The sequence below is a fragment of the Glarea lozoyensis genome (genome assembly GCF_000409485.1).
Source record: "Glarea lozoyensis ATCC 20868 chromosome Unknown GLAREA17, whole genome shotgun sequence".
Classification (NCBI taxonomy): domain Eukaryota; kingdom Fungi; phylum Ascomycota; class Leotiomycetes; order Helotiales; family Helotiaceae; genus Glarea; species Glarea lozoyensis.
In genome coordinates, this window is record NW_007360991.1 from 955,844 (window position 1) to 983,789 (window position 27,946).

The 27,946-nt window shown below is 45.2% G+C and overlaps 8 protein-coding genes across 8 annotated transcripts; 2 read left to right on the top strand and 6 right to left on the bottom strand.

The window, feature by feature from the left end:
• Positions 1-551: 551 nt before the first annotated feature.
• Positions 552-2,207, bottom strand: GLAREA_12155 (uncharacterized protein; the record flags this gene model as incomplete). Its single annotated transcript, XM_008082937.1, has 1 exon — positions 552-2,207. The coding sequence occupies one exon, from the start codon at positions 2,205-2,207 to the stop codon at positions 552-554; it is 1,656 nt and encodes a 551-aa protein (XP_008081128.1).
• A 3,145-nt stretch (positions 2,208-5,352) lies between these two features.
• GLAREA_12156 (uncharacterized protein) lies at positions 5,353-6,117 on the top strand (the record flags this gene model as incomplete). The annotated part of the gene is made up of 1 exon (XM_008082938.1): positions 5,353-6,117. One exon carries the CDS (start codon positions 5,353-5,355, stop codon positions 6,115-6,117), a length of 765 nt encoding a protein of 254 aa, XP_008081129.1.
• Positions 6,118-6,597: 480 nt separating this feature from the next.
• On the bottom strand, positions 6,598-9,845 carry GLAREA_12157 (uncharacterized protein; the record flags this gene model as incomplete). The annotated part of the gene is made up of 3 exons (XM_008082939.1): positions 6,598-7,116; positions 7,173-7,667; positions 7,728-9,845. 3 exons carry the CDS (start codon positions 9,843-9,845, stop codon positions 6,598-6,600), a joined length of 3,132 nt encoding a protein of 1,043 aa, XP_008081130.1.
• Positions 9,846-12,814: 2,969 nt separating this feature from the next.
• On the bottom strand, positions 12,815-14,497 carry GLAREA_12158 (Zn-dependent exopeptidase; the record flags this gene model as incomplete). The annotated part of the gene is made up of 4 exons (XM_008082940.1): positions 12,815-13,619; positions 13,673-13,950; positions 14,006-14,317; positions 14,369-14,497. The coding sequence occupies 4 exons, from the start codon at positions 14,495-14,497 to the stop codon at positions 12,815-12,817; spliced, it is 1,524 nt and encodes a 507-aa protein (XP_008081131.1).
• A 1,867-nt stretch (positions 14,498-16,364) lies between these two features.
• Positions 16,365-17,813, top strand: GLAREA_12159 (uncharacterized protein; the record flags this gene model as incomplete). The annotated part of the gene is made up of 3 exons (XM_008082941.1): positions 16,365-16,998; positions 17,073-17,167; positions 17,241-17,813. 3 exons carry the CDS (start codon positions 16,365-16,367, stop codon positions 17,811-17,813), a joined length of 1,302 nt encoding a protein of 433 aa, XP_008081132.1.
• Positions 17,814-19,941: 2,128 nt separating this feature from the next.
• GLAREA_12160 (Cytochrome P450) lies at positions 19,942-21,716 on the bottom strand (the record flags this gene model as incomplete). Its single annotated transcript, XM_008082942.1, has 3 exons — positions 19,942-20,563; positions 20,619-21,430; positions 21,498-21,716. 3 exons carry the CDS (start codon positions 21,714-21,716, stop codon positions 19,942-19,944), a joined length of 1,653 nt encoding a protein of 550 aa, XP_008081133.1.
• A 1,492-nt stretch (positions 21,717-23,208) lies between these two features.
• GLAREA_12161 (uncharacterized protein) lies at positions 23,209-24,353 on the bottom strand (the record flags this gene model as incomplete). Its single annotated transcript, XM_008082943.1, has 3 exons — positions 23,209-23,627; positions 23,675-24,111; positions 24,163-24,353. 3 exons carry the CDS (start codon positions 24,351-24,353, stop codon positions 23,209-23,211), a joined length of 1,047 nt encoding a protein of 348 aa, XP_008081134.1.
• Positions 24,354-26,825: 2,472 nt separating this feature from the next.
• On the bottom strand, positions 26,826-27,331 carry GLAREA_12162 (uncharacterized protein; the record flags this gene model as incomplete). Its single annotated transcript, XM_008082944.1, has 2 exons — positions 26,826-26,964; positions 27,024-27,331. The coding sequence occupies 2 exons, from the start codon at positions 27,329-27,331 to the stop codon at positions 26,826-26,828; spliced, it is 447 nt and encodes a 148-aa protein (XP_008081135.1).
• Positions 27,332-27,946: the final 615 nt, after the last annotated feature.

The following is a 27,946-nucleotide window of genomic DNA, read 5'->3' on the forward strand; positions in this document are numbered from 1 at the left end:
GTGCTTCACCGCCATGAGGTTTGCTGGTATATTACAGCCGAGCTGTTTGTGTTGGAGTTTTGGACCGAGGGGTACGAGCTGGATTGGAGGCTGAGTGAGATGGCGGGTGGGAGGATGGGGATCGAGGAGGTTTGAAATGGGGGATAGGCTGAGGTGAGAATGGATTGAGTTGGGTGGTGGGTGGGAGTTGAGGTGTTCTGTGGATTACTGATGGTGGTTATTACTCGAGGTGAGAGCTCGTGTAACCTTTCGCTCGAGTGAGGGATGGTTTGAAACCTTTCTTCGACACATTATTCATGAAGGATCACTATTTTCAGGCACTTTTCCCGAGTCTTTCATAGAATCAAACTAACGAAATTCTAGTATCTCGCTGAAGTGAAGAAAGTGAACACAATACGAAATCTCCTACGAAATCTCCGATGATAAGTCATAACCTCAGACTTTCCGACCCTCAAGGCAACTATGCATATACTACATGAACGACATACGAGATAGAAGATTATCCACGAAAGCTAGAATATCTACAAGGAGAAAACAAAACCATCTACAATCTACAAGAGCCCCAGCACAAACACCGCTATGCTCACAGCCAAAATAGCTGCTAGACTCCCGTGAGTTCTGGTCCGCTTTGCGGCTCCAGTGACTAGATGTGAAGTCTTAGAGCTACTGGGACCCGATCTTTCTGCAGTTTTGGTGGTTTGAGAAACATCATTTTGAGCATGAAACCCCTCTTCCCCGCCGCTTACTGGAGATGCTGTTTTGACGGAAGTGTCTGAAGCTCTGTCCACCTTTTCCCTGGATGGGAATGAATAATCGATATCCTGCGTGGGACAAGGAATTACCGTTGTAACTATATTTGCACTCGTTTGGAGATGAGTCTTGTAACAACCGCAGTTCACTTCGTAGGAGCTCGTAGTTAAGATCGTGTAGTGAGTTGCGGTGATTGTAGTTAGAGATTGGAAGGGTCTTGTGGTTTTTGCTGCTCTGGAAGATGTCGTTCGTGGGGCGCTGATGGAGGCGATGGTAAGTGATGTGATCTCCAACGAAGAGCCAGTTGACGAAGTAACCCCAGACCTGCTCCCTGACTTCCCAGAAACAGAACCTGTATCCGTTATATCAGAAATCGTATTAACCCCAGGTGTAACACTTGGCAACATAGAGGTATCAGTAATTAAACTGTTCCCCAGAATCGGTGGTCGAGTTCTGCTTGAGGTCATGGTATTTGACGAAGTTTCATCGGTAATAAGACTATTGCCTAAAATAGGTGGACGAGTTCGGCTGGAAGTGGTGGTAGGCGATGTTGTATCATCGGTTATCAGACTATTCCCAAGAATTGGTGGACGAGTTCTAGAGGAAGTTGTTGAAGGGACGGTGGTAATTATTGTGGTGGTTGATGTGGCAGTCGACGAGATTGTAGTGGTTGCCCCTCCAGATGTACTAGTTGTCGAAGTGGTTGAACTCGTGGAACTTGTCGAAGTCGTCGAAGTTGTCGAAGTCGTGGCAGTCGTCGAACTCGTCGAACTCGTCGTCTCACCACCCCCTCCACCATCCTCACACCCCCCACCCCCAACCTCATTCCCATCCAACGTGACCGCCTCCTCCAGCGCAACCAATTTCCCCACCACATTCACCCCAAAAGTTGCAGTAACACTCTTCTTCGCCAAAACCACCCCCCTAAACTGCGTCCCCGTCCCCAACGTAGCCGAACTCCCCACAGCCCACACAACATTACATCCACCGCCCTCCACCCTCGCATTACTCCCCGTCGTCAACGTACTCCCAATCTGAAAAACCCACTCCGCATTCGCATCACCCGCAAGCGTCAACGTCCCCGTCAATTGCGCCGATGAACTGAAACTATAAACACCAGGCGCTAAACTCTGACCGCCGAGATCCTGACCGCTGAGATCGGTACCGCTCAAGCCAGCGGCGACATTGTAGGCAGTAAGAGCGTCTGCTTGCGCTTGTAAGGCGACGCCGTTGGCGATTTGTAATGTCCCGGTGTAGAGACCGGGTGGGAATCCTGTTATGGAGGTGCCGGGGGAGAGACCGACGTCGCCGGTTAGCACGCTGAGGCCGGTTTCGGTGTTGGTTATTGTTGTTGCGGCTATGACTGCGAAGGAGGAGGCGGTGCCGAGATCGATGGGTTCGGCGGTTGTAAAGGTCGGAAACGCGAGCAAGAAGGAGATCGCGGATAGGAGTTTCATTTTGAGGATGTTGTGTTGGAAAAGGGGGAGAAGAGGGTTAAGCGAGAATGAAAAGAAAAGAAAAATGGAAATCCAAGGCCCGCGAGTTTCTTCAACATCGTACCATGTTGACTAATTTATTATTAGGTTATGCTGTGTTGTGATTTCTATCTCCGGGAATGGAATGTCATGCTAGACATGGCAATGTTTGCTTGGAATGTTATGAGCGCGTGGCAGGTGCAGAAACTTGATTTTATGGAATGCTGGCCCGCGGACGTTTTGTCTACAGCGAGTTTGATGATATCATATAAGCTATCAATAATTTAGGTAACTGTTTAGAACCGTATTTTCCATTTGCGATTCTTCTTGACATGTATTTCATCCAGGTTATGTCTTCTTTCACTCAGTCGTCAACTTGATAAGCCAAATCAATCTATTCAGCATCTTAAAATGAACCTCAGATGTGTGAGTTGCTTATGAGAACTTGAGGGTATCCTTCTTTTTAAGATGCAATATGTGAGAAGATTCAAAATATTAAATACTATCACCATCACTAATAGTTAATAACGTAAATCCTTCAGCCATTTAGGAAAGTTTACCCTACTTGTTTAGGCTTCTCGAAAACCCTGCGAAAAGGATTCTATACATGACGTGGTATTCGAGAATATGGCTGCCCTGTTCACACCACTGTGCACTTCCAAGATTCAATACAGCACTTCAGAATGTAAACTGGTCAATTGCCAAGGCAATTTTTCGTTCTATACTTCAAAAAGTCCGAATTTTCGTACTACTACACATTTGAACACGCCTCTTCCTTTCGTCCAACCCAACTTTCCAGCTCTTGAAGTCACATGTTCATTTTGATTCCCAACGCGTAACCTTTTCCATATCCACGATCCACGGCTTATTCAACGCGTCCCCGAATCGGGATTTGACAAAAGAAGTAGTTATTGTGCTTGTGGTACACAGCCATGAGCTTCGGCTGTACTTGCGAAATGTTACAACCGAGCGGATGGGCACGAGCTGAACTACGGGCTGAAGAGATATTCCATCTTGAGGGTCTGGATCGAGGGTTCCATGGTAATGTTAGGGGTCGTGAAAATGGTCGGAATTGAGCATTTGACAACATTGCTGTGTGGATTCTCGCGATTCCTTTAAAGAAGCAAAACTGGAAGTGAAGTAGTTGTTTATTGATACATGAGAGTATTGTACTGCTAAAAGAGTGGTAATATGAAATCTATCTTTGCAAATATAAAACTATTCATACTTTACCACTTGAACCTTGCTATCAGCTCTGTCATATCTGTGTCATGACTCTAAATTCGATGGAATTGAAGATATTCCCCAAACCTAAACTTATGCTGCGAAATACCTGGTGGATAATTCACATACACAGACGACGAGAAAAACGTTGGTAACAAAACAGAATCGAGACTTTCAACTTTCACTCAAAGACCTTAGTTCGTACGTTACGAACAAGATGGGATTTGACCACGTGTTCGAGCTCGATTGTGAATATCTAGATGGCTTCCCAGGAAGATGAGAGAGACACAAAGCACAACATTGCTAGACCATTGAGGATACAGAATTACGATGAACAACGTTGCAATCTTGAAAAGTTGTCGTTGGAAGAATATTCGCCACCGATTTCATTGTCTCGTCTGACGAAGCCTAATCCTAAGGTTCTGCTGCCCATTGAATTGTTCCTGAAATGTGGTTTAGTATTCATTATTTGGATGAAAGAGAACGAATATCTGCTTTTAGAATTTGACAGCACCACGGACTGGTCGATGGGATCGGTGGAGTTGGAAGATGTGCAGTTATTACAATATATCAGATCGGCCAAGGACCTTTTATGAATAGGAGTCACATACTTTTAGAAGTGCCGCCCAGAGGAGGTTTAAAGATATATTGCCATAATTCAAATTCAACCGATGAATACTTGCCCCTGCGGCTCCAGGTATAGAAGTTAAACAGAGTCGTACGCAGGTATTCTGTTGTTTCACCAAAAGGAACAAACTAACTTTTAATGTGCCCAGATGTCCCAGCTTTCTCATTTATTCCAACATTCTGCTATTTTAGTTATGAATCTGAGACTTCTAAAATTCTCGTATTGTTTGATTGGCTTCCAAAATCTTGTACGTACCTAAACTTGCCTACAACAAAGCTTAACTCTGGATCTGTTTCCATATATAACACATAAGCTTTCAACCCACTAGCACTTCATATTATGTATACCTGGTTACACTACCACAGAACCCTGTCGATCTTCTCTCCAAGTTATTTCGAGACAAATTTTCTTGAGCAGCTCCAAGTGTTGTAACAACAAGAAATATTTTAAAAACAAAGATGCATAACAAGTTATGGCAAAATTAGTGACTAGATATATTAAGCGCCAGACCGGATTGTTGGCCATAAATCCTTCAGTTGGTATGAGTTGGTGTTTCGCTTGGCGTGGCGTCAACAACTCCTGGGAAAATAATCATTCTCAGAACAACCACAAGTGTACTCGTCTCCAGCATCTTTACAAAAGAACACCTATAAATTTTTCTTCATTCGCTAGTCACGTTCACTATATTCCAAAAACAATACGTGGTTTCAAGCATGCAAATATTGACCTTTACTTTCTGCCTTGCACCTATCCTGATATCACTTGTGCATAATGGCAGTTCAATGTCAGTCTGCGAAGAGTGTCGACCTGTTGATCTTCAACGTGCTCCTGGTATCGGGATTGATATCACGCTTTCGTATATGTAAGTCTCCCTCTGTAAATTAAAATAAGTATCTTTTAACTAAAAGAAAATTAGGACTGCAGCAATCAGGTTTGCGAACCACACAGTAATTGACGTCGCAAAATTTCCCGGATCACTAGAGTATATTCGCGCGATGCGATTCTTATTCGAGGAGACTGAAAAACATGACAGCGGAAGGCCTTCATTATTGTAAGCGAACCTCCAATCTACCTCTATTTCGACCTTCTGACATAGATCGTCAGAACTAAGCTCTCGCATGTTCCTATCGTGAAGAAAATCCATTTTAAAGATCTCATTATTGAGCCTTCACTCGCCCCTTTTTTCATGGTGCAAGCCCTTCGGTATTATTTCCATCCCTTCGTCATCCGTTACCAGTCGAGACAGACGTTATTGTCTTAGCAGTAACGAAAATGATGACAGACCTCAAAGTAAAAATTGAGTCTAAATATCAACCTGTGTATCCTCTCGTCTTTCTCTCGATCCCCGATATGTTTATTACAACACGTGCGTTCGCGGATCAGCGATTTGAAAAAGCTGCTCGAGCTGCAGGATTTGAGCTTTTTATGGGCGGACGAGGAGCATCAAGGTCAGCCTTAGATTATTACAAAATAGAAGACTGTCAAGCGGATGATCCATCTTCATCTGTATCGTCTTGCGTGCATTCAACCGGAAGGGTTGATGATGTGTTGGCAATCTCTTTCGAAGGGACGAATTTGGTTATCACCTTACTATCAAGGTGGAATAACGACGGATTGAATGGACTTGTGTGGCCCGAAAAACAAGAGGTTAACTTTGAACTTGGGTTCAATTCGGATTTACGTATCAAAGACCCTGAAATATTTTGGGGGAAAATCAAACAAACTGTAGAGTCAATCCTTGGGGATCATAAGTTGGATCGGGTTATTCTTAGTGGGGATTCCGCAAATGAGCTAGAGTTCAGAAGAACTGTCCGAGATACTCTCCAAAATCTTGGTCGTGCGGCATTCAAGGAGATTTCGGTCCCAGGAGATGCAAAGGATTTCGATGAGAATTTATATGTAGCTGCAAGGGGAGCTGCGAATAACGCACGACGAGGGATGATGCATGGGTTCATTGCATGTATATACAGCGTTTGGTGTGAAAAAGTTGAGGAGATCCCAGAGATTCTGGATACTAGGAAATTAAAATCTGAGCTCTGACAAAAACTATAGCTATCATGCTAAGGTAAATCATCACCTTTAGCATTCAGTCAGATACAATATAAACATTAACGTATTACTCAATTCTCAAAATGAACACTCAGGTGTTGTAATAACAGTCTTAAGCACTAAAATTAATACTAGGATTCTCTGACGCGGCGAATTGAATATAATGTGGATTTCTTAGATTTATTGGATCACAGTCTTTTTCGGAGCTTGTGTCAAAGAGATGGAATGTAATTCAAAGGGTCCTCGTATGTAACACATGTTTATTTTTAACTGAAGTAAATTCCTTGAAGTTCCTACTTGCGAAGTTTAGCATTTTTTCATGTGAATTCAAGCGGATCTTCTCGCACATTTATAGATGCTCTGGAATCCACGGTCACTCCCAAGGTTTTCTTGATTTTTCCTCTATATATTTTGCTCTCGATACTTATGCTGAGGAAGGAGTTGTCCCGTCCTTTTTATCACAGTCACCTCCTACTGATCCTGAAGTTGAAAATACATAGCAGCCATGATGCTGGCAAAGATAGTAAGAAGAAAACTTCCGACCCCAAATCCTTGCTCCTGTGTCTTCGCAAATCCCACAATCAACCCAGAAACGAGGAATGCAACGCCGATACTGATAGCAAGTAACACACCAAGCACAGCATGATTAGGCCCATCGATAATGTGGACTCCCCATCCAAATGCCAAATTTGGGTCTGTCATGGGCACCTCTTGCTGGTCGTTTTGGTTCGCCGCGTCGTATGGTAGAGCTTGCGTCAATATGCTCTCATTCAGCTTTTTAGGAAGACGTCGAAGCCAGGTTGTCTCGGCGTGCTCGCCAAATATATTCCACCGAGCGCGATGGAGGTAATGTAGGAAGACGTTGACAGGCATTCTGATTTTGGGATGAAGGTAGTGGTAGCGCTTCTTTTCGATCTCAGTTGGAGGTGGAAACTCGTCGGGCTTTTTGTGAATACCGGTCCCGTATTTAACACCACGACTGACTGAAAACTGTGATGTTGTTACTTTCTATTAGCTAACCCTGAAAACATGTACTGAGCGCTTACCATAACAAAATCAACGTTACGGGGTCGGAGAAAGAGTCGCCGTAATCCAATACCCCGGCTAGAGTTGTACTTGTCCCAAATTAACGCGAACAGCTCGCTGTCGGATGACACATGTGAAATATCGACTTCATGGTGTTCGATAGCAAAATTGCCGATATTGATACAAACTTCGAAGAATTTGGGCGATGTGGTGACGTGTACTATATGGCTCTGAGTAGACAGGAAAGAACCTGAAACACTTGCTCGGTTCAGGCTAGACAAGCCCCTTGGTTGTAAGAATTTAGGTTGGATCGAAGGCGCAAATGGACCTATAGGCTCAAGAGGAATAGTTGCAGATCCACCAGGTTTTGAGTCCACATTCGGTCGAGACAAAGGACCTCTGCCTGCGACATTTTGAGTAAAAGGTACTTTCTGCCATGATAATTCTCGCTTCAGCAGATCCAAAGCAGGTTCTTCGTCAACCGGGAAGTCTCCCCATAGAATAACATCGCAGGACTTAGACAATTAGCAATGCTATAATGAATTCCAACAACTAAAGAGGAAATCAAAACTTACGCAACGCCATCTGAGCCTTTTAAACCCTGGTCGGACTAGGGGTACAAAAAGCTCCACAAAGTCATAAAGGTAAAAAGAGATGCCCTGGTAATCTAAGAGACTGAAAAAAAAGTCGCTTACACTACCTCGGCTTTGGCGAGGAATCGACCTCGTGTCTGCTACGTGGATTGAATTTTGGCGTAAATTAATCGAAGCTTCAGTGGCCAAATTTTCCATGTCTTTAGTGTGTTGCCGGAAAGACCCGGATATAACCAAGTTTTCGGGTGCCTTATCCACCTTCTGGTCTTGGTTATTCAGAATGCCAGGTAGTGCAGGCCTGGGTTCTCCACTACTGCTTCTTACCTCAACTTTCAGCCAGGTTCGCATCGCTGCGACAAGTGTTCCAAAGGCTTTCGACCTGAGAAGAAAATCCTTGACTTTATCAATGTTGGGGAATTGAAGACCGCCATCAAGCTCCTCGTCCGACTGCTCCTGTTCAAATACCTCATCAACATTTACTGCGAAGTCTGGCGCTACGGACTCTTCAGCATGACCACTTTGAACTCGAACCGACGACAGCCATGTTTCTAAGTCTTTATGCTCTGATTTTATCTCTGGTGGTCGGTTGACATTTTCAAATCCAGTAATGCTCCAACTAATTTCATCGGCAATATGTCCCGCCAGCTCTTGTACGAACTTAGCAGCTTGTACTTGAAGACTGACAGCGAATGCCTCCTTCAGAAGATTCCGACCGTATTCCTTGAGGAAACCTCGAATATGTACACGTGCTTTCCGTCTTTCGAGATTACACACTGCTGTTATGTACAAGGATTTCAACATGTCCTGACTTAACAGCGCCCGAGCAACCTCGCGAACACCGGTTGTTTGAAAGTGATTCAAATTTGCTGTTGACACCGACGAGGTCGATGTTCTCCCATCTGAGAATATGCTAGCAATATCGGAGCCGGAATCATAATCATCGCCCAGTTGTTCGCTAATCCTCGACAAAGTTTTCTTGTTGCCAAGGACCGACCCGACATTATGTTCTCGCTGGACGAATATCGTTTGTTCTGGATATTCTGACCTTCTGACCTTTTTTAGATTGACTAGCCGTAGTCTGTCGCTTCTTGTCCTCACGAAACAGCCCTTGTCAAAAGCTGGCGATTCTTTCAAATATATTCCAACAAAGTTGCCTGATTTTCCTTCCTCTGCGCAGGAAACAACGGCAAGTCGAACTGCTTGGGAATTCTTCGTATCCACAAAGCGAACATTCAGACGAATGCCCCTGTTGGTCGAAAAGCTTGATTTGCTAAAAGATTTTGATGGGATAAATTTGCTGGACATCCGGAATGAAGCTGGGCTAGTAGCTAAAAGCCCCCCACGGGCATCGTCTGATTTCCAGGCAAAGATGCTATGATCGTCAGATACCTTCAAGATTTCATTTTGGAGCCTTATAAAAGCATTATCTCCTTCGCCATATAGCATAGGCATATTCACGCCGAACAGGCCCATCAAACAATAGGCAATATCCTCGACCCGCGTAGTCATCCTCTGGGAGGCCCATGACATTCTTTGCGCTACACTGGCAGATGCGAGGTCAGATCCCTGGAGGATAGACTCAGGTATGCCAGTGAGATCAGATATTTCGGACTGAAGACTCGACTTGGTGCCCAATAGTTCCCATGTGACATCGAGAAAGACCACATTAGATGGAGCGATGAGCTCTTGAAGAGTCCATCCTCTTGTGAACCATCGACTTCCTGAGATTTGCTCTAGGAGACCGATCCCATTGTAATTGTTAGAGCTAGATGGAACTTTAACATCGGCCAGATAGACGTAGCATGTGTTGGACTCTTTGTACCATCGAAACATTGAATTGATTGCCTCTGACAGTTCTGCGCTGCTTGACCTATCAATACAGCACGTGTCAATCCATATGTAGTCGAATTCATCGCTCGCGGCCAAGGTGCAGGCACTTGTGATCTTTTCGTAGCCTCGATGTTGATTCCCCACATCCGTTGTAATTTGCTGGAAAGACACTTCATCCTCTCCCCATATATGTGAAAGAATAGCGTAGGGTGGTATGTTTCCACCCCAGAATTCCTCAAGACGAAGCTTTGTCGTATGTAAAAGACGCATAGCTAGATTGTGCAAGGAACTACAATGTGTAGGTCAGAGAACTAGATTGGGATAGTTGAAGATCGAGTTTGATCAGAAGCTAAACCCATAAGCTAGTATTAGATACGCGTGAGCAAGTTAACAAGGACTGACTGTTCTATTATGAACAATTTTTGAATGATAAACAGATACTAGAGACCATGAGGAGTGATGTTGCCTGGAATTTATCCGTAGACCCATCAGGCTTGAGTAGCCTTGCCCTCGATGTGGACTCCTGAGCCGGGTTTCAGATATGGACGATACAGACAATCCGATATGGCAATAGAAATAAAAGCAAGCAATGCGACCGTGCCTTATTTACAGAAAAGCAGGTTGACAAGATAAATAGAAGACAGAACGTTGCCCAGCTGGCTGCATCTGGCTGGATGTTGATTTTGTTGACTCAGCCTCACTGACTGGGGCATTGCCTGCAGCCAATCGTAGCAAGTCACCTGTTTACCAAACCCACCAAGCAGGACTGAAATCAAATATTCTAGCAAGTGCTTTTACGAAACACATAATGCGAGTAATCGATACTTTTATAACTACCGACTAGCAGTGCCGTGGAGATCAAAAGTGAAGCACGTTTTAGGGTCGAGTCTTCATTTAGGAGATTTCCACATTGTTTTAAGTTTGAAAGAACTAAGATTTCGTCTGTTAAAGCTATAAAATGCCAAAAGGATGTTTAAAATAAAGATTATACATAATCAATCTTAAAATATTTAACTACGAAAAGTAAAAGCCAACACAGATTTTATTACACAAGAGTTCGACCGACTTCAGAAACAAAGAAAGTGACTAAATAAAGAGGCCCTCATATGTCAAATATTTTCGAAAGTGATAGTGCTGAATGTATTACCCAAGGAGCTGATTGTAGTGTGGTTTATAAGTGAAAGAAGCATTATAAGAAATGTTAATTATATTACCCTTCGCCCGGAGGTTTGTATACAGCAAGACTTGGCCCCCTGGACTTGTTTGAAGTGTAAGTCACGGCAGGGGTTTGCTGTCGAAAAAGTTGTCATTACCGAAAATAAAAACCTCGCGTACTAAAAAACAACCTATTGTAACTTCACTCACAAGCTGACGGAACAGGAAGCTACAAATATGTAAACGACTACCTCAAGTCTCAAAATTAATTTGTTAATAGTTTTGTTAAGGCGCTTAAACTCCCCTTTCCTATTCAATGTGTATGCACCCATCAGGTTTCTTAGCTCCTGTCACGGGTCTATAATGAGAAGATCTCGGTAATTTAACCCCCTCGAGGCCGCAGAGGTCGTGTAGTATTCTCTCGCTATTATGGTCTAATTGTAGTTTTGATTGATGCCCTCAGTTCAGATGATGTGAATACTGTGGGTGTCAGAGGGTTGGCATTTATGTCATCTGATTAAAAGATAAAGTTTTAAGGTATCAGAATGCCATTGTTTCTTTTTTTTTAAAAAAAAGACTGTGCGTTCAAATTTCAGTTTTTTTCATATGAGAATTCATTCAATCCTGACATCAAAAGTTGACATTCAATTTGTAAATTTCGGGTTTGAACTTCTCTTCCGGCATCACCTTCCACATAGCAACTATTCAATCCATTCCCTGATCCCTCGCCCTTTTCGACCTAACCCATTGAGGAATTTCAAAGTCGTCACCAACGCAGTTGTACTTCCCCTGAAAACCAGCATCAAATATCATAGAAACGTACGATAAAATACCACCAACTCAGTCGTCATTAGAGAGTCTCAGGTATGGAGAATCGCGAGTTTCCGGGTATCCATTGTCGAATTGGGGTTTTGATCCGCAATGTAATCTTATGTCAAATAAACGCAAGTAACATGGTTTGAAGATAGCAAAATCCTGCGGATCTGTGAGTGGGATGTTTGCGCTTTTTCGAGTTACGAAAGATGTTGTCACCGAAAATTATGTTGCTGTCGATTTTGAGAATTTGGAGCCTCGCGATAGTTTCTGATTGACTAGAAAGGCACGGCAGTGCAAAAAGCATACTCAACAAGACTCCAAGCCAAAGAAAGCATTTACACAAACTTTCTAGAGATATATTCAGCCCAGCGGGAGAAATGGTACCGTTTTCTGGACGAGTCAATATTTTAAGGAATATTCCTTGGAAGTAAGGCGTTATTTATAGACCATTTTACTAGGCGGTATTTCTTTCTCTGTGGTTTTGGGAGACTAAATAGCCTCTGATTGATACGTTCTTTGCGTTACCTAATCTCTTTGATTTTATAGTTCTGAAGATCTATGTCAAAACAGTCTACATAAGTTCATCCCACTATCAACTCCTAGGGCGGTAAGTTCGTATATTTAAAATTACAGCATCTTATTATTAAGAGCGCCGCAAACATAAAGTTTTTCCCACCAAGATACAGAGAGAGAGAGAGGACGAAGCGTCTGAGACTACACCCGGCAGGATTGTTCTGAAATTTGCCCTTGCCTTATGACTATAACACTAACTTAAGCCCAAACTAAATATTAGACAGTTGCGAAAACTTCTTCTCCAGGCGTAAGCACAAGAAACAAAATCTGTCACCGAAAAATATTTTGCTACCGATTTCGAACTTTCACAGGGCACAAGTTGACCAAGTTTAGAAAAGAAGACCAACTCTGCCCCCACTAACCTGGTGAAAAATAAACCATCTACTAAAAGTCTGCCATATGAACGTCTTTCAATGTGTGAACAACACCGAAAAAAATGTGTTCAACCTTTTCGAACATGTCTTCTTCAAGTGCTGAACGGTTCTAATGGTTATTCTTTTTTTAAGGGGGCATTGTAAAGCTATTGGGTTTGAAGGGTCGCAAATCTTTTGAAACCAATGGATGACAGACTTTCGATACCAATCAGAAACGTGAAACGCACAGATCAATTATATATTTAGTATTAATTTTATAATCGCTATATCACGACTCTAAATACATTTCCATCATAACTCATCACACATCACATTCATTCTCTAAATCTCAGCCTTCTCATGACCACAACCACTGCTAATATGTTCATGGCCTTGATCAGCAACCGAAGGAACCTCTTGGACCCACTCGGAACGTTTCTCAATATCTCTCTTTCCAAGACCCAAGCTCGCGAAGCTGATACCGTAAGTAGCAACAGCGTGGGCGATGGCCTTGGTGTTCTGGATCCAAGCACCGACGTTGAGGTTAGATACGTTGTCACCGGCACCGTGGTAGTTGACGTCGTATGCGACACCGGCTTGTCCACCGAAGAGAACGGCTTGTTCTGGGGTCTTCTTGACTTCAGCACCGGTGAAGAGACCACCGACTGGGACACCACGAGCGGCGAAGGCAGCGTAGTCGGATCGAGAGTCGAAGGCGGTTGGGATGGTGTTGAGTCCGACGTCGTTGCGGAAGTAGTCTTCGAACAGCTTCTCAGCGGCGGCAGATCCTGGTGGACCAGAGATGTTAAAGGCAGATCCGTCACCATCATAGATGGCGTAGACGTAGTTTGGAGATGCAAGCATATCGAAGTTAAGGTAGAGGGTGATCTTGGCAAGCTCGGCCTCAGAGAGACCGTTGGCGTATCTGGTGGATCCGACAAGCCCGACTTCCTCAGCGGACCAGAAACCGAAACGAATAGCGTTATTGGTCTTGAATGCGGTGAGTTGCTTTGCGATTTCGAGTAGAGCGATGGTTCCAGATCCGTTGTCGTTGAGACCTGGACCAGCGTTTACGGAATCGGTGTGTGCACCAACAAGGAGGACGTTGTCCTTGTCACCACCCTTGGTTTGTGCGATGACGTTGTATCTAAGATAATTAGACTGTGGGTCTTTGAAAAAAAGGCTAAAATGTAAACTTACGTTGGCAAATCGGTAACCAAGACATCCAAAGATGCGGTCTTAGTAGCAGTAGCGAGTTGAGAAACCAAAGAGGCTCCGGCAGTGTCACTGATTCCGACAGTTGGAACAAAAGCTGGGTCAGCAGCACCGAGAGTACCATCGAGAGGACCTGCAACGTTGTTGTAGATGACAGTTCCTACAGCTCCAGCCAGTCCTGCGAGTCTCGCCTTTTGTGCGAATGGGCATGTGCCTCTGAGGACAAGAGCGACTCCTCCGCTGACCGCAGCTGGGTAATCGGACTGCAGGAATTAGCCAATTTGCAACTATAATGGATGAAATCAATTAAGCACTTACAGCTTCACATCCAATGTTGTTAACCTTCACAAGTCTGCCAGTTGGCTTACCAGATGGGGTAAAGGTCATTGGGCGGGCTGGAATGTTGACACCGTCAACCACCAGTGATCCGCTAGAGGTCGCGGCGAAAAACTCGTTGTACTCGACATCATAGCCATTATCGCTCATAAACTTGTAGATGTACTCGTAGGTCGCCTTGTGACCTGGGGTGAAGATTTGACGGTTTCGTCCGGTAGTGTTGTAAGCGAAACCTTCAAGAATGCGAGCTTTGGCCAAAAGTTCTGATCGGAGGAGAACACGGCGAAGTTGGTTCTGGAGAGTTTGTTAGAAGGCAATTGACTCGTATGAGAGCTGACTTCTCACGGATTGAACCAGTGGGAGATCTCTCTCGACTAATGCTTCAGTTGGGGACGAAATTGGAGCTGGAGCTGGGCCAGCAAGAGCCAAGGTAGCAAAAGCTGCAATGGCAGCTGCGACAGAGAAGGACTTCATCGTAAATCAATTGAATGATTTTGAGGGTAGATTGTTAAGAGAAAGATACCAGAAATCAGGCACAATGCTAAGAGAAAAAAGTTTCCTGGGCCAGGAACCGACAGCTTTATATGCTCCCAGCGAACAGGCACCACTACATGGCATACTGCATCATGTGCATATTCTGTGTGCTCGTCCCGTCTTTCATCTAGACTAGGTATATGTTTGGAAGGAGACAAGACCCAAGCTTAACACTACAGGATCAATTCCCTCGTTTGCACTGCTTGCATTCGAGCTCCCGAGTAGGGGAGCTTCGTGAGCATGCCATCTGAATAGCTCAAGGTACCAGCGTATATGGAGGGGTAGTATGCAGGTGTTTAGCTTGGCTGCCAATTAAAGCTCGCTTGGAAAACGCCTCGTAGAGGAGACGCATCTCGATAACGAAAAGTGCTACGGTGGCCAAGCTTCGCCCAGGAAATAGAACCAGAGTCGTTTGCTCGGAAAGGAAGCTGTGAACATGGGCCAAGAGCTCTCAAGCGTTTTTGGAAGACGGACTTGCTGCGGAATATTGTTTCCTGGGGCCAGCGACTGGACAACCAGATATGGTGGCGATGGTGGGTAATTCGAGCAGCATAGAGGACATTATCCGATGGGCGACAGCCGGCCGAGACCGAAATATTGACGCATTTGGTCGAGGTGGATGGATGTGAGAGGCTGGTAATGAGAACATATAGAGTGCCATGACTGGAAGACAAGGGATCAAGCTCATTGATATATGATCGTTGGACTGCCGTGAGGTGTGAAGAATAAGCGGAGGGATGATCTGAGGATTGGCGACGATGAGGTGACATCACATGACTTCCCCGGAATAAATCCAAGCCCATCTGACAGCCGACCCACCTTTGAGATTTGCAGGGCTGCGAAAAATACGAGCGATTTGCCCTGAACCTGACTTGCGAGTCGCGATGGGGGCTGGAGACAAGATAAAGAGTGGATCGTAGAGAACAGTTCCAGAACAAGTTTCCTTGATCAATTACCACTCTAGAGTCTAGACCGGAAGCTCCGTGAGTAAGTCCTGACTGATCCTAACCTCTCACATGATTCAATCGTAAACACTCCGTTCGATTAACTTATTATTTCTTAGGAACACTCAAAGGTTTCTACGGCCGTACATGTTTTGTTTCCTCTTCATTTGATGTTAGAATGTCATTTTGACACGCGAATAGACCGGATTCAGGAGCATTTTCCGTCGTACAGCATGATTGCCAGCAAAGTTGCTTGGCTTCTCTTCGGAGCACGTATATTCTCTATCACCAGATGGTATATGCGTTCCTTTCGTATGCTAAGCTACAATCCTAATATTTATTTCATGCCAAAAATCGATACTTGGATTGAATATCCGTGTTTTGGAAAACAAAAAGAAATTTTTGGCCGAGAGCTGTCAATCTTCTCAAAATCTTAAAACTCACTTGAGCCATTTCCTTCATGTTTTCTTTGATCTGTATTTTCACGAGTATAGCCAAAGAGTAGTTGTTTTTTCTACGATCTCAACATGATGATTTATCTTTTCCAGCAAGTCGCAACGTTAAATGCGCGTAACCTATTTCAGGTATGTATGGTCGCAATATATCAGGGCCGTGGCGCGCGTCTATAATTTGGCCGCAACTGAAGCCTGGAAGTGTTTCAGAATGTCTGAGTCATTCTCGAACGCCAAACATTTCTGATATAACGCTTTACGATCCAAAATAGCTTTTCATACTTTTCTGTCACTTGGAAAATTCTTTGCGTACTGCCAAGTACATAATATTCCAATTCGATATTTGCTTTGCATGAAAGCATCCGTTTGCACGCCAATTACAAAATTACCATTCTTTATCAACGTCAGCCAATGTCTACTATCGCGAACCTCCCGCTGGAATTGATTGCGGCTGTATTACAGAAGCTCGATAATGTCCATTCTCTTCTATCATCTCTCCTCACATGTCGGGCTTTCTACAGCTCATTCCAAGAATATCCCAGCCTTATTAGAGCGGAAGTTTTCCGTCGACAGCTGACTCCAGCACTCATCCCATATTCAGTTGCCGTAATGGAAGCATCCCGTATCCCACGTCCACACAGCGACGCCTCGATCCAAGCACTTCTCGCAACTCTCTACGATGAACCTGAAGAATTGACGGCCCCTGCACGCTTCAATCAAATACCAGAACCATACTTACTCGAAATGATACGCACTCAGGTCATAATCGAGCGGTTTGTGAACGACTATGCAACTGAGGCCTGGTCACTCCTCGAGAAAGAAGATCCCAATCTTCCTAGCAATGTTATGCTATCCGAAGCGGAACACACCCGCTTCTGTCGCGCCTTCTACCGCCTGGAGCTGTTTTCTACGCTGTTTCCCTCATCCATCAACGGTGCTGATTCCTATCGCAAAGGAACGAATTGGTTTATGTCAAGATACTCGCCTTGGGAAAGCGAGCAGATCACGAGTATCTATTATTTCTTGAAGGAAAAAGTAATCGAAGGTACGTCAGAAGCTATGGTAAAAAAATTGACATACCTTACACTTGTCCAGAATGTTATCTGACACTTTATACAGCCTCCGTTGACACCATAGCTCATGATATTGAACTGGGCGAGTACATGACTAGTTATCTAGACTTTGATTGGGATCATTATACATTAAACAGATGGGTGAGTTTCTATTCTCCCTTGTTGCAGAGTCTCTGCCCAGAACCCTGCCACCTCACTGACTTGTCTACTTCAGATCGCACAAGGTGTCAAATTCATCTCGCAGCTCATCTCAGCCGACTCGTTCGAAGCCAAACGCACATTACTAACGCGACATGAACACTTTCCCCACGACAACGCCCAGTTCCTCGACGTAATCGAAGCCTTTGGACGTCGGGACAACATAGATACCTCGCCTACACTTGACGCTCTGACCGAAGAACAAGTACTGGCCTCAGTCCCACCCAGCATTTTAGACCACGATCACGGCCCCTTCGCAGCATGGCATCTCATCCATGTCCCACTTAGAATACATGCTAACATTGCCTTCAACTACCTCGAAACCACGCGCCATCGCGACCGCGCCTATGTATTTTGGAGTCTCGAACGCTTGGTAAGACATAACATGCTTGCCAGATTCGGCGAATTGCCGCAGACTGATGTGGAGAAACATACGTATACGGATGAAGAGTATGAGGAGATGCGAGAGTCGTGGGATATTCGGTCGTGGTTGTTTCTGAGAGGGATCCACGGGTATTGGGAGAAGGGCGATGAGAATGAGATGGCGGAGCGGAGGAGACAGCATGATCGGGATGCTAGAATGGTCTAAATTGAATGAAACGATTGGAGGAAGCTAAGAGTGCGGCGATAAAGAGACGGAGTTGGATAAAATGAGCCGATATGTGGAGAAATTGTGAGGACTATGTGAAGGAGATCGGAGAAAGGGGTTAAAGGGAGAAATACTAGAAGGTTCGACCACCGTAATAACCAAAGGTAGTTGTGAATTTAGAGGCGCGAATTTTCAGATGCTTGAATCCTACCCGTGTTCAATATCGTTTTTAGGAGTTGTGTTTATTCGCAGCCCACAAGTCTCAACGAGTTGGCGATATGGACTTTTGGCTTTCACAAGCTGAAAATGCGTTTGCTTTCTCGTCCGCAGTGGAGGCAAGGATGAACTTCCAAATCTTGTGCTGTAAAGTATGATTTGTTCGATCGACATGTCGACGAGTTAATTCAAGCTGGGAGCGAAGCAACTATTACTGCTAAGGAGATATCTATAGCGTTGCTTACCTAAATAGCATGACTTTTGTGTGTTGGATCTTTGAAGCTTTCTGCCACCGTTGCTTTGCATAATATACTGGCAAGTGTTGGCAGCTACAAAACATAAGCCTCTCGGTCTGTCCCAACAACAAGGCCTGGATATATGTCCCTCCCTATCCCAATTCCTAAATGGAGTTCGTCAGTCGAAATACAATATTTGGATAGCGTTAAGCGCTCGGATTAAGAATTAAGAGGGTTTATACCACCCATTGAGTTGTTGACAGTTATTTTGTGCTTCGGGTAAACAAACATCTGCCCCTGTTGTTTGAGTACATAGATCGGATCGAACTCGCAAGACTAGCTACTTATCACATTAATGCAATCGAGTTCTTGCAATTCGCCAGCGTAGGAAACGAAATTCACAACTTTCTGTTGACTGACTATTTACCCAGTCTTTGGCGTCTCAAGTCAAGCACAGAATAAACCGACGAATTAAACACCCCCCTCAAATCATCATCCAAGACACCCTCATTCCTACTCATCTCGACACCCAACCACCAAAACTCTACTCCCATTCCCCAGCGTACCGTGCAAACTATCCAAAAATCCATGAATTCGGGTATCATTACAACGAATGCCCATCTAAACTAGTCTTACAATCACCAGAAAGGAAGTTAATTTGTCACATGACATCGCAGGCTTATATTCGAGACGCCTACCCAGAGGACTTTACTAAAGGCAGATTTCAGATCATCCAACACGACAACAAACTCAAGAAACCCATCATACCACCCCACGCAACAGACCGTACCTTTACAAAGTGACAAAAACCAAACAAAACATACATCCCATACCAACAAACCCGCGAAAGCAACGGGGATGAAAAGAGCGTGACGCGCAAAACGAACAGACGTGGTGGATCGTACCTTTGGTTGAAAAACAGAGAATGCGGAATGGTGGTATGGAGAGTGTAAATGAAAGATACGGAAATGCTAAGGAATGCGCAAAGAAGATTAAATTGAGGACCGAAACAAGTAGGACACGTATAGATATACCTAGTTGCATCCCACACGAGGGGCTTTCGCCATCGAGTTGTGTATCGTACGAGTTTACGTTCGATGTTAATAAGTATAAAGGGAAGAATCGGTATAGAAAGGTTATATATAGTAGATAATACAGCCCCTAATCGAAACATAATTTATATCGAATATTAGATTATATATCTAAATAATATACTACGTACTACTAAAATAATCCTTCTTCTTATTAAATACTTAAATATAGGTTATCTTAAATTCATTAAGATAATTAGCTTAACTTAGCTTAGCCCTACTAGTTTTAGTCTAATTAACTAAGTGTATATTTCGGTACTAGGATTACGATCTAGAATTAAGAAATATCTCTAACCTCTAAACCTAATAAATCTAATATAGAAAAGTTATATTGACTTTTAATATCTAAAGTTATAAGTTAGTAATTTAGAGACAGTAAAGATAATAGAAATACTTTCGTAAATTGTCTATATAGATCGTACTTAAAGCCAGGATTATCTCGACGGAAGTTGTAAGATTTTAAATGGAAAAGTGCTAAGGTGAGTATAAAAAGTATTCTAAATTCTACAAAACACTATCGTGTTATATATTCCCTGTATAAAACCACGAACCCTACACCTATACCTAATCCCTCCTCCCTCCCACCTACCACCCCTCCACCCTCCCCAACCTCAACCTCATCCCCCCCCTCGGCTTCGTCGTAATAACCCCCGCCGGCACCGCCTTCTGCCCCTCATACTCCAACCGCACCTCCATCCCGCCCACCACAACCGCCAGCAACGCCTTCAACTCACTCCTCGCAAACCTCTCGCCAATACAACTCCGCGGTCCATGCAAAAACGTCAGGTTACAAAAATTATTACCCCTCGCTCCCCCGATATTATTCGCCTTTCCATCCACGTCGATCCAGCGGTAAGGATTGAAGGACTCGGCGTCGGGACCCCAGAGGGAAGGCGAGCGGTTGATGGCCCAGGGCGAGAGTTGAATGCGGGTGTTTGCTGGGACGGGGGTGTCGAGGATGGAGGTTGGGCGTATGGAGAGGCGGATTGTGGAGGGGACGGAGGGGTAGAGACGGAGGACTTCGTTTGTTGTGGCGTGGAGGAGGGGGAGGGATTCGAGGGTGGTGGGGAGGTCGAAGGTATCTGGGAGGGGTGCGGAGGGGGAGGGGAGGGAGCTGCGGAGTTCGGCGCGGAGAGCGGTTTGGAGGGAGGGGTTTTGGGCGAGGAGGTAGAGGGACCAGGTTAGTGCTGAGGAGGTGGTTTCGTGGCTAGCAAGTATCAGTGCATGTGCTCTTTGCGAAATGGGTTGGAGAGGAGCCTTACCCAGCAGCGATAAAAGTCAACAACTGATCCACCAAAGTATCATCCCCAAAACAATTCGACCTAATCAGCAACGCCAAAATATCCTTCTCCCCCTCGCCCTCAATTTTCATCTTCTCCCGTTTCTCCCTCACCAAATCCAGACAAAACGCGCGTAGATTCCCCGTCGTGGTATCAAGTCTCTGATTCAATCCCCAGGGCAACCAACTCACGAATCTCCGTCCAAAGACAAGGTTAAACACGAAATAAACCAGTTTCTCCGTCGTCGGCTCGAGAATCTCTTCGTAGTTCTGCACCAGCGGATCGTTGGTTGCGGTTAGCGATTTGAAATCCCGTCCGAGACCCGCGACGCCGATGATGTCTAAGGTGACTTTGTTCGCCCAGTGGTTAACCTCGACGACTTTTCGGCCGTCAGCTTCTGGGTTGTCGGCCATCTCAGCGAACATTCCATCGCGCATGGCCGTCGCCCTGCTCCAAAATACGGGGATCAACTCTTTGATATGGCGAAAGCTGAACGCGGGCGTGATATGCTTGCGTTGAAATTTATGTTCATCGCCCTCGGTCAGAATAAGTCCCTTGCCCAGGATCCTGACGAGGAAATTGCGCACTTCAGCTGGTTTCTCAAAATCATAATTCTTATGCACCAGTACTTCAGCGAGGGCTTCCGGACTGCAAATCAAAAGACCTTCGCGGTGGAAGAAGCCTTGAATACGTATGAGCCCGTCATTTGGTATTGTTTTGATGAAATTGAGGAAGCTCTGGCCGGCTGGTCTTTGGAATGCTGCGGTGCCGTGTTTGATTATTGGGTAGCCGCCCTATTTTCTCATTAATATTCGTATCCCACTGGTGCTTCTTTTGATTATATGAGTAGGGGATACGTACCTTTGGCTGCGGCAAAAACCTCAACGGACTAAAGAAAATCGGATATATATACAAACTCCATATCATATACACCACACTATTCAACAGCGAGATGCCGATAAACAATTTCGACACCGGTGTTCCTGGCAAGATATCGGGAAAAAATAAAATATTGACCGCACTTAACCCCGCTGCTGGGACGGTGATTAGATATAACAGAGGGATATCGTGGAAGCCCATCTTGATCTTTGCCTTCAATTTCGATGCCTGAAATCCAAATCCAAACTGAAGATACCGTTACAGTTGCGTACTTCCTCGTTATGAGACTATCCGCAAATATCACATGCGTCCACCAGCTAGATACTCGGTACCTCTCCTGTCAACTAACACAGAAAACTAAATTAGTTGTACAAGATCAACGGGTTCTGAAGGCGCAGAGAAGGTAGTCGTGCTGACTGCCGAGTGCGGGGAAAGCGTGCGTCACTGCCGGAGATGGAGGAAAAGTGGGGGCGGGTTGATAGCCGTACAGAATTTCGAGGTTGAAGGATGCGGTGGGAAAGCTTAATCGTGTAGATGTTAGAAAGGGAAGAGTTTGAATTAGATGTATGGATTGAGTGATTTTATATTTCGGTGGTGGGATGTGGTTTGAGTTGGGTATGGAGGAAGGAGAGGAATAGTCATAGGATGTGAAGGAGCTGTGATTCGATCGACGAATATTAGTTAACACTCCTACAAACCTCACATCTCACTCCTCACAGTAAATTCTTACTCAACCCTCTAACCTCCACCTTCCTTTAATTCCAACACGTTCAATCTATTCAACCTTATATTCATCAAAACATGCGCTCGCTCGTCTCTCACCTTTCCACTCCAACCGCCTTTATCTAATCAAACGCACTCTACACCTCACTCTTCATTCCCTCCAACTACGCATGTCCATACCAATAATGCCTATCCCAATCTCAATTGATTCAGATCTCATACTAGGTTCCCCGCGATTTCCCTTTCCCATCTCCATCTCTTCTTGGGTGATCCCCAACATTCGAGCTCGGAATCCCCACGATTCATGAAATCACATGCCCCTCCACCATCCGCACAGCACCTCGGTCACCCCACCAAATATAACACCGCACATGTCAAACACCTCACCTCACCGACCGAAAAACCAGCTCACGCAACCCGATCTGGGGAATCCAAGATCTACGGGGTACCTGGTACGTACCCCATAGTCTCGGAGGAAGATCTTGGAAAGGGTAAGTTGAGGTGGATGGTGCTTAGTTTAGATGCGGAAAGGGGTGGATGTGAGACATGGAGACATTGAGGGGAATACTGAGGATGGAGAGTCTGGGGATTTTGTGGAGGCGGAAAGGAAGGAGAACGGGAAGGATGGTTTGAGTTGTGATGTGAGATGTGTATCGTATCGTATCCGTACAACATTCTCAGCAGTAAAGTCCCATACCAATTACATCACCCTCCTCAATTCCACACGCCAAAATAACATGCACATGCTCCATTCATCAATCTAAAATACTACCATCATAAGGATCGACCGGGTATCAAAAATAACAACAAAAGAGAGAAATAATTAAAATACATAGATATTGTTGTTTTTGGTGTTTTAAGATGATCCCCCTTCTCGCAGCTCTGCAGCTTAATCCCCTCTTTAGATAACTTCTCATCTAACATACATCCCCTTCCATGCAAATTACAAATAAAACCCCATAAATACACCTTACTCAGGCTTCGCCGAATCCGCCACAATCTGCAGGACATTCATCGGCAACACGAGTTCATGCGACGCCAGCGCAGCCTCATAATAAGTGAGCGCCACGCCGTTATACGTGACGTTCTGGCCCTTGATGAGCATGGTTGCGATGCCGTCGACCATGGATGCGAGGACGGCCGTCTGGTTGAGCGTGCCAGTCATGGGGAAGTTGTTGTCGCCGGGGACGAGGGTGAAGTTTGGGATCGTGGTGGTGCCGATGAATCCGGCCTTCTCGGTGCGTAGGGAGAGGGTGACGTTGCCCATTTCGATGGTCATGACGGAGGGGTTGGGGACGAATGCGTTGCCGACGAGATTGGGGGTGCCGGCTGCCGCGGTTATGTTGATGCGGACGTTGGTTACGTTGAAGCCTTTGAGACCGTTGAGACCTGGGTGTGTTAGTGGGGTTTGGGAGAGTAGAATTGGGGTTGTTTACCCTTGTATCGGCTGGTAGAGTTGTAATTGACGTTTACGACTGGGAGAGCTCCGAGATGGAGTTTTGTCTTCCCGGCCAATGCTGTCTCCACGTACTCGTTTCCAACAACTTCGGTCGCGTAGGCGGTGAGTTGGTCGATATCGACGATTGGTACGACCTGCTTAAACACTCCTTGATCTGATTGTGGTTTCGTAGCGTGGATCTCTGGCATCTGGACATCGATAATAGCTTTTGCACCGAATGATCCATTGGTGACCAAGTATGATCCAGCTTTGAAAGAATCGAGGGTTGGTGTATACATGGAGGGATTGTGGAGGACACCATCTTGCGTAAGGGTGATTTCTTCCATTGATGGGTTTTCGAATTTCAGGGCCTTGAATTCCAAGGACGATCTATCGACATCGTGTTGTGCGATCTTGGGCATACCAACGTAGACTCTGTTGGTGATTAGCTGCTGGTCGCAACACCAATCAAACGGGGATACTCACAAGCACAGCGCAATGATCAGGAATATCAGACAGAATGCGATTACGTGCACCCACCAAAACCGCGCACAATGTCTCTTTACTTTCGTACCAAACCCAGCTCGCGCCGGCGCAGCCATCTCTCGACTCTCGATCTGCTCATCCTTGAATTTACTCTGCGAGTCGTTGGACCCGTCCTGTGGAAGTTTCGTCATGGTGAAGAACGTATTTTTCGATACGACCTGGCGAAAGGAGATGTGAAGAACACGGGGACTGGTGGTCTCTTTAACCCTTTCTAAACGACGTTTCGAAGGGTGCGCAGTGTGGAGTTCATATCTTGAATCCGGAGAGTGGATACGAAAAGGGTGCAGGCTGCTCAAATCGACTAGGGCGGGAGACAGGGGACGGCTTTATGGGTCGTGTGCGCAGAGGGCGTTGGCTTCGATGAGTGGGTGGAAGCACGTTGATTCGTGAATCATGGGAGGCAAACCGACAAGGGCAACAAGGCCGAGAAGGTCGTTCAAAGGCGGTTTAGAGGCCAGGTGATGGACCGACTAGAGAAGAACCGCAACATCCATGACGAAGGGGTGAATAATTCTTTGTTTGGTTATGATTATGTGATGAATAGGAGGGGTAATTACGGGGATTCATTTTGTAACGTGGTGATTATTTGAAGAGAGGATACGAGGATTTCCTTTGTAACGTGGTGGTTATTCAAAAGGAGATCCTCGTCTTGATACGTTTTGCAGGCGAACTTGGGACAAACTTGGGAGGCTGAGATGCGAGATGCGAGATGTAATAGATGGTGTAACGGTTGTACGACTCGGTCAAGTCCTACCACGTCGCACCCTTGTCCTTTGTGGGATCTTCTCAAACAGGCAGTTTAACGCAGTTTAACCTCATCTATGCGGTCATCCTCGAACACAAAGACAAACAAATATGCCGTGTATTTACAACAAACTCTCTTCGCTTCATACTCTATCAAAGAAAGGAGAAGAATTTGATCTGGGCGGGAAAGTAGCTGCGCCGGAGCACTCGGACATAAAAGTCCCCTTCTGGACCATGTGCCGACCTTAGAATGCGGAGAAGCTACTGCTGGCTAATGCTCGACCAGCAGATCATTCCGACGACCACCAAGCCATCGAGACCCCGCGGTAGGATTCGTTGAATTCCCTCCATCAAGCAAAACACGGCTCAGAAGCAGTAGGAGAAAGACCGTTGTGGCGGTCGACAGCACTTTTGCAACCAAGGGAGGATGCGGTGGCTTCGTTGGTCGACGGCACTCCCGGCTAGTACACCAACCGGCCGAGAAAACCTGCACGCTTCCAACCAACAATCCAAATTCATTACCAACACGACCAATTGGGTGCGTCGAGACAAATGTCTTGGATTATTGGATCGACAACCGCTTTTAGCCCGCAGTTGCATCGAGCGATACGAACGACTATTATACGCCGCACGTGATCTGCGTTGGTTGAGCTGCCGCCTTCTTCTTTCGCTTCTGGAAATCTTTCATCGTGGCCAAGTGTTGATACCAACTAGAGGCGCATTTCTATCACCTCGATTGGTTTCCTTGCTTCCAGCTATTGGGAAAGCCAAGATGGCGCACTTCAAATCTTCGTTATTCTCCAGCATGTGAAAGCAATCAGAGCTGAGTTGTCGTTACGACATGAATTGCGAGTTGCACACCCAACAGCTGGAGAACCTCTTCTTCTGCAGTCGTTGCGTTGAAGTATCAATCACCCCTTTCCCATTGTGCACTATTCTCTCACAGCTGAATCGACTTTGTCGCCTCCTCTTGTCCTACAGTACGCGCAACATCCCTTCTGTTGGTTCACAGCTTTCGGGGACCGCGCATCTTGTGTCGCCCGACCTGTCCCTCCCAGCCGCAAGTGTGGCCGGCAGGCGAGAGGCGCGGTTTCCAGAAGAAATCGAAGCCTGCGGAGAAGAAGTCACGGACGTCGTCAGCTTATTTTCTTTCTGATGTTGCACATCGCTACCAGCTTTCTTCTTTCTTTTGAGTTGCTGTGCCTTTGGGTGGAATCATCGAAGTGGCGTGGAGTGTCACGTGATAACGATGCTTTCATTCATTGTCGTCGACTCAAGAGATGTGTCAGTATCATGAAAGTGGCAAGTTGCTTTGCTGAAACCAGATTCATATTTGCTTAATGAAGTTGGCATTTGCTACAGAGAAGCACTTGCGAAATGCTAGGCTCGATCAATTTCATTCATAATCTATTTCTCCTAGGCTCTGCGAAAACGGATTAAATTTCCTTCTACACCGCCTAGGCCAAATAATCTTCAATATAATACTTTATTTGCAGTCTATCAGACGATTACTTTCGTTTAAGTTTTAATTCATTCTTCTTGGGTGGATAAAGAAGATCGTTACCGTATTACAAATCACCATAAGACAGCTAAATATAAAAGTCTGGTTTTGAAGCAGAGAGTGTGCCAAGGTGATGGAAGTTTACTGCGTCCGCGTAGAGCCATCATAGTGTTATCAAATATAATGCACTCTTATAAGAAGTTTAAACAGTTATCAAAAAAGAAATTTGTATTTCAACAGATATTTGGCAGTGTCCACCATTTCCCCCCCGCTCTTCCTTGTCTTGCTTATCTCGCCAATCACTACATCGGACATTCCACTCACTACGACTACTTCATTCGTAATACCTCTCGTGTTCTCACTTCCAGCGACCGAAGTTTTCGGTTGATTTTTGAGCATCTTTGACCTGTTTCACGTGACCAGTATACTCTTCTGGTACCTTGCCTTCCAGAACAGCTTGGTATGTCGTATTAAATGAGGTCCGGCGATCGACATGGCTTCAAAATCGCAGTGTCAGTAAACTGATGCAAATACGGACATTGAGCCAACAACTTACAACTGAGAAGCGACAATGACCGTTCCGGCAAGTGGGCCGAGAACTCTATGCCCTGATTTTGTGAACATCTGGCCTCCTTTGAGTCCTTTCCCGTAGGCTGGATCGTCCGGATTATAGGGTTTTTTCTGCATAAGCTCTTTTGCAGTTGTATTGTAGTTTGTATTTGCGCTTTTGACGACTTCGTGTGCCTCCTTGTAGGCTTTGTTTTTCTTGTAGATGGTGGATCCCTCCAAGTAATTCAGTTGGTCATTCAGTCCAGAGAATTGTCTCTGTAGGGCTGCAACAACTTCTGGTGATGGTGCGGCCATTTGATCGCTCTACAAAAATTGAATGTGGAGGTATTACTGAGGAGACTTTGAATTCAAGCGTATGGTGAAGCTCAAATGATTGATTGAGGTACAGATAAAGGGAAAAAATTCTCGAAGCCAGCGAGACCTGTGGACGATAGTGATGCAAGCAAGAGGATTGTTGTGAAAGGGATATAGTGTGGAAAGGGAGATACTTGTTTAAGCTTATATCACCCTTTAACCTTACTCGAGGTTTATGTGAAGGCACGAACCTTATCGCAAGTGGTCAACTACGGACTATTCCTTGCTTATTATTAGAGCCAACATTATGGCCGACCAGTTTCAAGAAGGCTGCCTCATGTACCGGGCCGGGCCTTAAGGGTCTAGAAGGGGTTATAACACCTGTCAATTTGTTCGAACGAAAGATATAACGAAAGTCTTAAGCGCCATTGCGGTCGCAAAGAGCGCTTATTGTGTAACAGAAATGGTTGTGGCTTGACGGCCGGGAAACACATCATGTTCAAGGCTTGCCACCCCGCTGTTTTTGTCTCATATCTGGGGTAAACTATGCCTCACTGGTTGCAAAGAATATAGACCTTAGCGCGGGCGTCTAGGTTTTTCCCAAAACAACTGCCC